This window comes from Diabrotica virgifera, chromosome 5 (assembly GCF_917563875.1).
Source record: "Diabrotica virgifera virgifera chromosome 5, PGI_DIABVI_V3a".
In the NCBI taxonomy this organism is placed as follows: Eukaryota; Metazoa; Arthropoda; class Insecta; order Coleoptera; family Chrysomelidae; genus Diabrotica; species Diabrotica virgifera.
Window position 1 is genome coordinate 49531403 of NC_065447.1, and position 13833 is coordinate 49545235.

At 33.6% G+C, this 13833-nt stretch overlaps 1 protein-coding gene across 1 annotated transcript in view; it reads right to left on the minus strand.

The window, feature by feature from the left end:
* Positions 1 to 8225: 8225 nt before the first annotated feature.
* The window catches only part of LOC114341463 (mitochondrial proton/calcium exchanger protein), a 35023-nt gene continuing 29415 nt past the window's right edge, over positions 8226 to 13833 (minus strand). Inside the window, exons 6-7 of the mRNA XM_028292268.2 lie at positions 11754 to 12094; positions 8226 to 8790 (exon numbers count right to left, since the gene is read on the minus strand). Of these exons, the coding sequence (XP_028148069.2) occupies positions 8491 to 8790; positions 11754 to 12094 (641 nt within the window). The 3' untranslated portion in view covers positions 8226 to 8490. The remainder of the gene's footprint in view (positions 8791 to 11753; positions 12095 to 13833) is intronic.

The following is a 13833-nucleotide window of genomic DNA, read 5'->3' on the forward strand; positions in this document are numbered from 1 at the left end:
TATGATTTTTGTATAAAAAGATTCTGCATCTATCTAATATACTTTACAGAATTTAAATTGAACTATTTAGGCGGCCTCGGAATATTTTAAAATTATAAACAATTTTTTGGCTTATAAACTAATAAAATATCTCGGGAAATATTAAATTAAATCATGAAAACGCTATTGGAAAAAAATCGGCAGGACGCTTCTTTTAAAAGAAAAAACGTTTAATTGTGATGAGTGGTTCCTGAGATACAACCGGTCAAAGTTGACCGGCATTTACGGCAAATATATAAACAATAGGATCATAATTTTCGAAACCTCACCTTTTTATTTTTGTCCTCTTTCTTCACACCAAGTTTCGTATCTTTAAAATACTCATAACTAAAGACCGGATTATATGTTTTTTGCATATCGATAACCATCAAAGATACAATCAAACGCTTCAGGATGTGGACGAATTATGATAATTAAAGGCGTTTGACACTAATTTAATTTTACATATTTAGAATATTTTCGGTTTTTTAACATATTTTCGACCGTTTGACATATTTTGGCATATTTTTAACATATTTTGGCATATTTTTAACATATTTTGGCATATTTTGACATATTTTTGGCTGTAAACAGCTTGACACAGTTAACCATGTAACAATGGTTAGGTTTATAAATGATGCATTCATGAACTTTTTCCTTCCCGACATTGTTCCAGCTAACAAAATCTTGCTTATGGTTTCCGATGCTGCGTCATACATGGTCAAATCTGGCCAACAACTAAAAGTTTTATATCCCAATTTAATTCATGTGACGTGTTTGGTGCATGGTTTAGACAGAGTGGCGGGAGAAATTCGAAATTCATTTCCTACATTTAAAAGTTTAATTAGCAACGTGAAGAAAATATTTGTAAAATCGCCTTTAAGAATTCAGATATATAAAGAAAAATTACCAAATACTCCTTTGCCACCGGAGCCTATAATCACAAGTTAGGGAACATATTTAAAAGCTGCCTGTTTTTATGCGGAACATTTTCTCCCTATAAAAGAACTAATTCTATGTTTTGAAGAAACAAGTATTGGTGCGATTTCAAAATGCAAATCAAGTTTAGAAAACAGATCACTGCACAATGAGCTTTGTTTTATTAAATCGAATTATGAATTTGTTTATAAAACCATCCTCAATCTTGAAACTGAATCGTTTCCACTACAAGAGTCCCTTAATTTAATTCAGAAATTAAAGGAAAACGCTGAAGAAGTTTCTGGAAAAATTGAACAATCAATAAATAAAAAATGGATTGAAACTTTACAGAAAAATGGTGATTTAAAATTATTATTACAGGAAGCAAACCAAATTATTTGTGGCGATTTTGATGTCAATACCAATTTAAATGCGGAGATTGTTAATGTTTGCACCAATCACATCAGTTGATGTTGAACAAAAATTTTCAACATACAAATTAGTACTAACGGATAGGCGACATAATTTTACTATTGAAAATATTTAAAAACATTTGATTGTGAATTGTTTTTATAAGAAGGAATAAAATGTAGAAACGTAAGTAATACATTCGTATATTTAGGTTAATTTTGTCAATATATGTACTTACCGTTATTTAATAAAACTTTTATACATTTTTTAATGCATATTTTCTTGTTACTTTAAAATGTTTTTTACATATTCCACATATTTGGAACATATTTTAAACTTTCAGGGAATATTTTCAACATATTTTACTCATATTTCAGACATATATATATGCACATATTTCAGTCAAAACAGGAACATATAATCCGGTCTTTACTCATAACATATATTATTATAATAAAAACTATCGATATTACGAGTGAAAATGGCAAAAAATAGCAAAATTCCAATCAAAAATTAGGTTGGAGAAAATGTAATCTCAAAGTTCAAAATAGGTATACGTTAAAAAATGCATTTTTTCGGCTTCCCTTGGAGCAATTTTCTTCATTCTTTTTTTGTTCCCAAGTAACTCGTGTAGAGCAATCTAACTAACGCATTATTGAATGTCAAGCTTGCTATTGTTTTGTTATAATTTATTTATGAGAAACGGAAACTACGTATTTTTTTTTCAGTTGTAGACTGTTTCTAGATAAACTTACTACAAGTGTACCATTTAACGTTAAAAACACAAATATTCTCATTTGAAAGCTGTATAATTATTTAAACAATCTCTATTTAAACAAATTAAAAATGTTGTTATAATAAATAAATAAATTTATTATAACAAACCAAAAGCAAGTTTGACATTTAATAATGCGTTAGTTAGATGGCTCTACTCGAGTTACTTGCGAACAAAAAAATAATTAAGAAAATTGCTCTATGGGAAACCGAGAAAATGCATTTTTTTACCATGGAGATTACATTTTCTCCAACCTAATTTTTGATTGGAATTTTGCTATTTTTGGCAATTTTCACTCGTAATATCGATAGTTTTTATTATAATAATATATGTTGTGAATATTTTAAAGATATGAAAATTGGTGTGGAGAAAGAGGACCGAAATAAAAAGATGATGGTTTGAAAATTATCATCCTATTGTTTATATCTTTGCCGTAAATGCTGGTCAACTTTGACCGGTTGTATCTCATGAACCACTCATCACAATTAAACGTTTTTTCTTTTAAAAGAAGCGTGCTGTCGCTTTTTTCCAATACCCTTTTATGATTTAATTTAATTTAATATTTCCCGAGATTTTCTATTTGTTTATAAGCCAAAAAATTGTTTATAATTTTAAAATATTCCCGAGGCCGCTTAAATAGTCCACTTTCAATCCTGTAAAGTACATTAGTCAGGTACAGTGTCTTTTTATACAAAAATCATAGTTATTCTTATGTATTATAATTATTGTGGTTATTATAGCGACCGTAAATTTTTCTTTAGGCACGAGGGTGAATTTTTACATTCCCTGGCGCATGCGCACACCGACAGTATGTTTTTAGTTGCTAAATCATCCAAGTTATGTATGTATCAGCGCAACTAACGTTTGAAAATAATATATTAGTGTTTTTAGTAAATATATTTATTATAATTTTTGTGTGTTTGGATTTGTCTTCCTTGGGAGTAAGATAATAAGTATTTTAAACATTTTTATTTTCAATACTTCACTTGATCTATTTGTCACCGTCGTTTGTAATTACGTCCCAGAAGCCGTAAAAACAAAACCCTGATGGGTTATTGGTAGAGCATTCGACTACACATTAAAATCTTAACTTTACTATAGAAACACGCCTCATACTTTTCTTAAAACATTTGTCGTCTAAGTTGAAAGTTGAACCAAAGCACATCATTTATAGGATAGGGTTAGTGAATATTGGATACACATATATTTATTCACCACTACTTCACTGTGTATCAACTACATTTATTAATATGGATATTACTCAGTTAATGACGGTAACCATTGTATTCTACCCAAGGTGAACCACCCAGGCAAGCCCCAAATCTACCTAACTCCTTCCCAATCTATTCACGTCTCTTTTTGAAGTTATACTTCTTTACGGGCGTAATGACGGTGAAATTTTATATGGTAAAACCTAGCGACCGGGCGCATGCGCATTATAACTTTGTTCTGATTGGATGTTCAAATGACATGACAAAAATTATCCAATATGGCAGCTGTGGCACAGCTGTGGGACTGTGGTTTGGTTATAATGTATCCTTGTTGCGTTTTAAAATTTGTAGGAAGAGAAACAACAAACAAAAAGTTAGTTAATGGTTATACTGCCTTTTTAAATAGTTTTCATATTATATTTTTGGACTTATTTACATAGAAGAGATGATTGTTGCATGCCAATGTGAAAGCCCATCAAACTGTGACTAGTATGAGTGCCGCAGATCTCGCTTATTCAAAGCTAAAGAATCTTTCACTGGTAAGTGTTTTATAAATAGTTGATCAAATTTTGTTGATATTTGAACATAGCCACTTTGCACGACGCAAGTGATTGCGAAATTTATTAGTCATTATACGGGCTCCGATACCTACCTTGAACCTACCAAAATACATAAGTAGTATGTAATACTTTTATTTACATAATTTGATTACCATCAAAATTTCTATCAATATTCACCTAATATATTGTTTTCTTACTCTATCATCATCATTCTCTTTGCCTTATCCCTATGCGGGGTCGGCTTCCCTAATTGCATTTCTCCACACAATTCTGTCTTGGGTCATATCAATGTTAATCCCCTTTACCAACATGTCCTGCCTTATCGCCTCCCCCCAGGTCTTCTTTGGTCTTCCTCTCCTACTCCTTCCAGGAATCTGCACTTCAGCTATTCTTCGTATTGGGTGATTAACGTCTCGACGTTGAACATGACCAAACCATCTTAACCTATGCTCTCTCATTTTGGCATCAATTGGTGCCACACCTAGACTTCCCCTAATATACTCATTTCTAATTTTATCCTTCTTTGTCACTCCACTCATCCATCTAAGCATTCTCATTTCCGCCACATGCATTCGTTGTTCCTCTTTCTTTTTCACTGCCCAACATTCAGTTCCGTACATCATAGCCGGTCTTATGGCTGTTTTATAGAATTTTCCCTTCAGCTTCATTGGAATTTTTCTGTCACACAACACACCACTCGCTTCTTTCCACTTCATCCATCCAGCCCTAATTCTACTGCATGCATCTCCATCTATTTCTCCATTACTCTGTAATACCGATCCTAGGTACTTAAAACTATTGCTTTTCACAATCATTTCACCATCCAAAGATACCATTTTATTTGTAGTAGCTCCATCTTTAAATGAACATTCCAAATACTCTGTTTTTGTCCTACTAAGTTTTAAACCTTTTTCCTCCAGAGCTTGTCTCCACTGTTCCAGTTTTTGTTCTAGGTCTCTTTCACTATTTCCTACTAACACGACATCATCAGCATACATTAAGCACCATGGAATGTTACCCTGTAGTTTCGTTGTTATCTGGTCCACAACTAATGAGAATAAATACGGACTAAGCACAGAACCTTGGTGCAATCCTACTTTCACATGAAATTTATCAGTCTCTCCCACACCTGTCCTAACACTAGTCGTTACTCCCTCATACATATCCCTCACAATCTTTACATATTCACCAGGGACTCCTTTCTTATTGAGTGCCCACCACAGAATCTCTCGAGGAACTCTATCATATGCTTTCTCAAGATCAATGAATACCATATGAGCGTTTGTTTCTTTACTCCTGTGTTTTTCCATCAATTGCCTTATAATGAAAATTGCATCTGTTGTTGATCTACCCTGCATAAAGCCAAATTGATTCTCGGATATTTCGGTCTCTTCACGTATCCGTCTGTCAATTACTCTTTCCCATATTTTCATGGTGTGGCTAAGCAGTTTTATAGCCCTGTAGTTTGTACATTGTTGTATATCTCCCTTGTTTTTGTAAACAGGTACCAGTATACTGCTTCTCCATTCGTCTGGCATTTGTCCGACTTCCATAATTCTATTAAATAGACCTGCTAGCCACCTTGTTCCTGTCTCTCCCAATGCTCTCCATACTTCCCCAGGAATATCATCTGGTCCTACCGCTTTTCCTTTCTTTATTTTTTGAAGCGCTTGAGCCACTTCCTCGTTGGTTATTTTGGTGACCATTGCTGCTACTGTCTCCGTTGACTCTACAGGCTGTCTGTCAAATTCTTCATTTAATAAGCTGTCAAAGTACTTTCTCCATCTCTTTTTGACTTCCCTTTCGTGAACTAGTATTTTATTATTTTCATCTCGGATACATCTAATCTGATTAAAATCTTTTGCTTTCTTTGCTCTCTGTTTGGCTATTTTATATATCTTCGTTTCGCCTTCCCTGGTATCAAGTTGATCGTATAGGTTTGAATACGCTTCTGCTTTGGCTATTGCTACTGCTACTTTCGCTTCCTTTTTCGCCACCATATAGTTTTGAAGATCTATGTCGGATCTGGTTTCTTGCCACTTTTTATATAATATTCTCTTCTCTTTTATTTTTCCTTGTACTTCGTTTGACCACCACCAAGTCTCTTTATCCTCAAACTTTTTTCCTGACGTTTTCCCAAGTATTTCAATAGCAGTCTCTCTAATACTACTGGCCATTTTTCTCCAAATTGTATTAGGGCTTCCTTTCATGTTCCAACATATTTTTTCTACTATTCTTCTCCTGAATAGACCTTCTTTCTCATCTTTCAGCAGCCACCACTTGATTTTTTGTGGTCCTCTCCGATATTTTTGTTTAGTTTCGCTTTTTACTTTGATGTCCAGAAGAAGCAGCTTATGTTGTTGGCTTACTGTCTCACTCACTATTACCTTGCAGTCCTTACATTCACGTATGTCTTCTTTCCTTATCATGAAGTAGTCTATTTGGGATTGATGTTGTCCACTTTTGTAGGTAATAAGTTGAGTTTCTCTCTTTGTAAAAAATGTGTTAACAATCGCCATATCCAATGCTGTTGCTAATTCAAGCATGTCATCTCCAGCTTAATTTCTAGTTCCAAAGCCTAATCCCCCATGTATTGTTTCATATCCTGTCTTGGTTTGGCCCACATGTGCATTGAAATCACCTCCTATTATAACTTTCTCCTCTGCTGGAATATCACTCAGTACGTCTCCTAATTGATCATAGAAAGCTCTTCTTTCATTCTCACCCAGACCTGTTTGGGGAGCATACACACACACAACATTCAATACCTCTTTATCAATTACAAATTTCACTGACATCATTCTATCACTCGTTCTTACAACTTCTACTACGTTATCTTTCATTTCACTATCAGCAATTATACCAACTCCATTTCTAGTGTTACTACTCCCTACATACCACAATTTGTATCCTTCACCTAGTTCTTTCGCCCTTTGTCCTTTCCACCTAGTTTCTTGAATACAAACAATTTGAACTCTTCTTCGTTTGAGCGCATCCACTAACTCCAGACTCTTACCTGTAAGACTACCAAGATTCCAAGACCCTATCCTAATTTTTCTAACCTGTAATGGTGTTCCCCCTGAGATAGTCCTCACCCGGAGATCCGAACGGAGGCTCATTTTACTTCCGGAACATTTTACCTCAGGAGATGCCATCATTTCAGTATAAGTTTTTATTGCGTTTGGAGAAGGTCTTTTCATTATTATGGCCTGAAAAGATTTTTGGATATTTGATGCCTGAATGCCTTTTCTATCAGCACCATACCCTGCCCTGCACGTTTAGCCAATACACCACCAATGCAACCAAAGTGCAGTATTACCCCACACCCGCCTGCATTTTTCTGTATAGGCCAGGATCCCTACTATAAGGACTGCCCTATAAGCCAATGTATTGTTGCCCGTATCCCGCCGCTAGGAGGCACGTACTTTGGTTATTTCGGGATACTGTTTTCTTACTCTATGTTTTGTTGTATTTTTTCAATTCTAAATCATTTCAATTCAAAATCAAAATAATTTGATTTACATAAGTTAAAAATGTCAAAAGGTTAATCTGTTTAGTTAGACGATCTTCGCACATAATGACAAGCTGTCTCTGTGGCGAAGTTTTAATGCGAGTGAATCCCAATACAACGCAAATACCAGCCGCGTGGTAAGTTGGTTCGAATCCCAATAGAAACTTTTATTTTTTTTTATACATTTTATGATTGTAAGTATATTTATTATATAATTTTATTTTCAGAAAATACGTATTTAGTTAAAAAATTTTCCGACAATTAATGTTCAGAAATCATTTGTGGCATTTTTAATGTGTTTATGTGTGTTTTATTTTTTTATTATTTTAATTTTTGGCACTGTTTTAATAAAAATGTTTGAGAAGTAGTAAGTATAAATTAATTTAATTTTTAAATAAAATATAAATAAAAAGTATATTAATTTCGTTTATAATCATATAATAGAAGTATAACTTCTTACGTGCGTACAAAGTACACACACATTCTTTTTTATTTTATCAACACGTCGTTACATCAATATGTTTGTATATACTTTTTTCATTACTGTGTCAAGTTTAATTTTTAAATATAATTATGTTATTGCTTACCATAGCAGAAAACCACTATGTCATCAAATGCACACTGTTGTGCTCTACTTTCGCTAGTAAACAAGTGATCATATATTTTGTTATTTGCCAATCTATAAATAAATATCGTAGTTGGTTATTTTGTATTTTAAAGAAGAATTTGTAAAACTAATATTTTGTAAAAGCCATTCGTGGCATATTTATCTCTCTACACAATGGGTTAAAATATTGACGCTGCAATGTATTAATAGTCAATTTTAGAAAATAATTTTATTTTAAAAAACAACAGTTAAAAATATACATTTAATATCACACCTTTTTACACCCAGAAAAATAAATTATAGAATTAACACCTGTATAAAGATCACAAATAAAATCCATCTAAAACAGGTAACAAAACAATTTATATTGGCTTTTATGTAGTTAAAAAAATTTACAACTTGTGCCTAAGATATTCTCTGCGGTTTCAGTACATCAGTTAGGTACGTATAAAATTAACTATATGAAAATTAAACCTGTTTTAAACCATTTTGGAATTGTTTTTTGACTTTTCAATACTGGGTGGAGGTGGAAAAACTGGAGTGCAGTCCATTTTCCCTTTCGTTGCGTCGGGAGGATCAGATTTCGGTGGATTTTCTTGGTCTTTTTTACATGTCGGCGGTTCTTTATTATTTTTGGCCTTCGTTTCTTTATCTTTCTGTAATGCCTTTTCAATTTTATCTTCTACTTCGAGGATTTCCTCCTTGTCAATGAGATCTACCAACTCGTCTATTTGTTTGGGACTGAGGTTGACATTTTCTTTTCCTATTATTTCGATTACCTAGGGAAAAAGTTATTTATTATTACAAAGTGATTATAATTATGAATGCAATAAAAACATTAAAAGTTTGCATTATAAAATAAAGAGTGGCCATTTTAATACACGAGAAATGGAGAAATGTTTACTGACTTGTGTGACCAAAACAACTTAACGATAGGTGGAAGTATCTTTCCACACAAGCGCATACACAAGATAACGTGGATTTCTCCAGAAGGTGAAGTACAAAACCAAATAGACCACATCACAATAAATAGACGATGGAGGAAATCAGTACTGGATGTAAGATCTATGAGAGGGGCGGATGTAGGGCCCGACCATGTGTTAGTGAGAGCGAAATTTACAATTAAATTGCGGGCAGCGATGTGAATGACATACAGAATGAATTCAAAGAGCAAATACAGAATAATTGGAGAATTGCCGGAGACATGGAGGAAGCCTCTGTTCAGGAACTGCGGAATATAAGTATACAGAGACGTTAGTCAAAACGGCAGTGGAAACAGTTGTAGTCCTTGGGCCCACATATAAAATTATTATTTATGACCACACCGTCGAAACTTTTTGTACTTGTGATTTGGGTGGAGTTGGACAAATTTGGAGCTTGGCGCATTATGGTAGTGGGGCGTTTGTCTGTCAAGCTATCACGAAGTTGTCAATTTTATGCAAGAAAAGAATTTATAACCACATTGGTCATTTTATTTTAATCAATGGTTTTTATCATATAAACAGCGAAAACAATATTGTCGGACAAAAATATTGGTCCAAATGTCGCGTCGGACACGCTAAATATGTCAAATTTATGAAAATAATAAATTTATTGCCACATGGCTAATTTTAACAGAATCTACTATAAAACCTTTTTGCAATAATGTGGTAAACTTGTCGAACAATTTTCACGGGGCTTATGCGTAGTCAAATGCGCCGAAGATGTAAATTTCCTGAAATTTTTTTATTTACAACCATTTTTCCGACAATATATTCTAAATCAAAAAATAAAAGTGTCCGACAAAAATATTGGGGCATATCGACAGTCAGACAAAAAATTAAATTTTTATTAGTAAGCTATACTTTTAAACTATGCTGGGTTCGTGTATCCCTTATCTTCACAACGATTTTTCCGACAAAAGTAGTATGTTACAAGTAATTATATTCTTAAACACAAAATGTAATTGTCTGACAAGAATGTTGGGACAAACGAACAGAAAACTTAATTCTTTTAGGTTATCGACGTCCTTAAGAGGAGGCATTGTCAAAAAAAAATTTAAAACAGTTTTTCTCGGTTACTTTTGAATCGATTTAGCTGAAAATTGGTACACATACTAAGTACAACATTTCAAAGGGTGTGACATAGAGTTGTAACCAAAATTTTGGAAAAATTTTGATACGAAAATATGTGTACATACTCTTTGAACAATGACAAACATCGTTATGTAGTTTTTTTTCTCGAATTTTCAAAAAAAATTTCCGAAAAGAGGAAAAATTTTAGAAAATTTTTTGAAATTTTTGACCCATTATTTTTGTCCGACAAGTGATGCAATATGGATTATACATACATGTAAAAAAACAGTACAAAATAAAAACATCTGTGGTATTAAATAAAAAAATTCCAGGAAATTGACATCTTTGGCGCATCCGACTGCGCATATGCCCCGTGAAAATTGTCCGACAAGGTTTCCACGTTATTGTAAAAAGGTTTTATGGTAGATTCTGTTAAAATTAGCCATGTGGTAATGAATTTATTAATGTTGTTCTGAAGCTATTTCCTTGTGGCATTTTTATAATAAATTTATTATGTATTTTCATAAATTTGACATATTTAGCATGTCCGACGTATGGCCCAATATTTTTATCCGACAAAATTGTTTTCGCTGTTTATATGATAAAAACCATTGATTAAAATAAAATGACCAATGTGGTTAAACATTTTTTTCTTGCATAAAATTGACAAATTCGTGACAGCTTGACAGACAAGTGCCCCACTACCATAATGCGCCAAGCTCCAAATTTGTCCGACTCCACAAAAATAACAAGTACAAAAAGTTTCGACGGTGTAGTCATAAATAATAATTTTATGTGGGCCAAAAGACTATTGGATATAAGAAAAACAATAACAAACTCTGGATGACAAAAACAACATGGAACAAGATACAAGAACGTAAAAAATTTAAGTCAAGTTACTAGGAATGAAAGATAACGATGAGAAGCAACGATTAGAACAGAAATACTAGGAAGAAAACAAAGAAGTGCAAGAAATGACAAAATATCACACCACCACAGACTCATTAATGAAGCTTAAAGTGCGGCAGGAGAAAACGACCTAAAAAAAATTGTACATCACAAGAACCTTGACAAGAACAAGCCGAAATGGTACCACTAAAATAAAAGATAAATATGGTGCCGTACTGAAAACAGAACAACAAATTTTTACTAGATGGATTTAGTATTTCAAAGAAATGTATGAAGAATAGAATGTAACAAACGAAATAGAAGAGGAACGTAACAGACACCCAATGAACATGGACACCGAAGAATTCACCTATGAAGAGATAAAAGATGCACTTAAACAATTAAAAAGAGGAAAAGCTGCCGGAATAGACAATATCCCTGCTGAGTTAATCAAAGCAGACATCGAAACGTCCACCTCTATACTCTACACTCTACACACTTTTAAATAAAATTTGGAGAACCGAAAAGCTACCCAGAGAATTGACGCAAGGCTTAATTGTAAAAATTCCTAAGGACACATCCAAATGTGAAAATTGGAGATCGATCACCTTGCTGTGCACAATAGTTTTGAAAATATGAATTTCTTTAGCCTCTGACCTGTACCAGTATCTTAACTTAATGCCATTTTAGCATGCTTTTCGAAATTTGCTAGACACCTGAAAAATGTCTTCTGGGTACTAATGGGTTAAACTAAAGCAGAAGAAGAATTTATACCCCGAATAAATTAACTTTTTACCTACCTTCAAAACATCCTCTATTTTCAAAGATCCATCCTGATCGTCGTCCATTCGTTTTAGCACGTTTTTAATTTGTTCGATTTTACTTTGATCCGGTACATCCCTTATTTTATGAATAACAGCTATAATGTCATCGATCTTAAGTAGTTCTTCCTTCTTCTTGTCAGTTGCTTCTAGTTCTAAGTCTTTCTTCAACTGTTTCTCTCGTTTTTCTAAACCGACAAGAACATTGTCCAATTTATTAATCATTTTATTAACGCTCTTGAAAAGACGTTTGGCAGCTTTTGTTTCTTTAACCTCTGGTTTTGGTTGACTTGCTACAGCTTTAGCCAGGTCTTCAACATCTGAAATAACATGATAAAAATTATAAATATTTAACAACACTTTTAAATAACAAAGGAAACTTTTTACAACAAACATAACATCAATTATCATTTTCTCCCGAATTTGCTAAACAATTCAATATACATGTCGATAACAATTAAAGTAAACTGTGAACCTGAGGCACATTCAGGCCATCCGGCGATGCTGAGAATTTATTCCGCTAAAACATCAGCAGTTTTACTTAATCGCCATCATTTTGTACTCTGCACTGAGTATAGCGTGAAACCAAATAAAAATAGACGGTTTCGTTTTGATTAAATTCGAGTCTCTTGCTATCCCTTAACACGCGTTTCTAGGTTTACCCGTTATCATAGAGACTTTGCAACAAGAATGAATTGAACCAAAACGCACCGACTCGTTGGTAAATGTATTTAAATATTCTACCAACATATGGCTTTAGCTACCTCTGTACAGGATTTATATTAGCATCCAAAAAATAAGAGTAATCCATATCGATTTAATTTTTAAAAGTCTCAAACAAATATTATTTACATATTCTACTGTTTACATTACGTAAATGGGTGACATTGCTTCTGCAATGTAGGCCACTCGTTTTGAAAACAACGGAGTCAGCAATTATGTACTATTAGTAATTCACGGTCACATTCAAGTATGAAATCATAACAAACAATTGGGAATTATTTATAGATACGTAGAAAGTAAAGAAAGAGATTATTCATTATTCAGAAACCGACATGGTTAGAGTAGAGACATTATCCATCCCGACACCAACTAGTTACTGTCGTACATATTGTTCTAAATAAATATATTTCGGTAATTATTGTTTCAACTAAATCAACCCCCAATCATCGGGGGTAACAACCCCCAGTACCAAGATACCTCTAACAAGGCAATCATCTCATCTGAGATGATTATCATGAAGGAGTAACGATTAGTGTTAGGACAAGTGTGGGAGAGACTGATAAATTTCATGTAAAAGTAGGATTTCACTAAGGTTCGGTGCTTAGTCCTTATTTTATTCTCATTAGTTTTGGACCCGATAACAGCGAAACTACAGGGTAACATTCCATGGTGCTTAATGTATGCAGATAGTAGTAGTGTTAGTAGGGGATAGTGAAAGAGACAGACCAAAAACTGGAACAGTGGAGACAAGCTCTCGAGGAAAAAGGTTTAAAATTTAGTAAAGAAATGTTCATTAAAGACGTAGTTACTGAAAATAAAATGATATCTTTGGATGGTGAAATGATTGTGAAAAACAATACTTTTAAGTACCTAGGATCGGTATTACAGAGTAATTGAGAAATAGATGGAGATGCATGCAGTAGAATTAGGGCTGGATGGATGAAGTGGAAGGAAGCGAGTTGTGTGTTGTGTGACAGAAAAATTCCAATGAAGCTGAAGGGAAAATTCTATAAAACAGCCAGAAGACCGGCTATGATGTACGGAACTGAATGCTGGGCAGTGAAAAAGAAAGAGGAACAACGAATGCATGTGGCGGAAATGAGAATGCTTAGATGGATGAGTGGAATGACAAAAAATTATAAAATTCAAAATGAGTATATTAGGGGAAGTCTAGGTGTGGCACCAGTTGATGCCAAAATGAGAGAGCATAGGTTAAGATGGTTTGGTCATGTTCAACGTCGAGACGTTAATCACCCAATACGAAGAATTGCTGAAGTGCAGTTTCCTGGAAGGAATAGGAGAGGAAGACCAAAGAAGACCTGAGAGAAGACGCTTA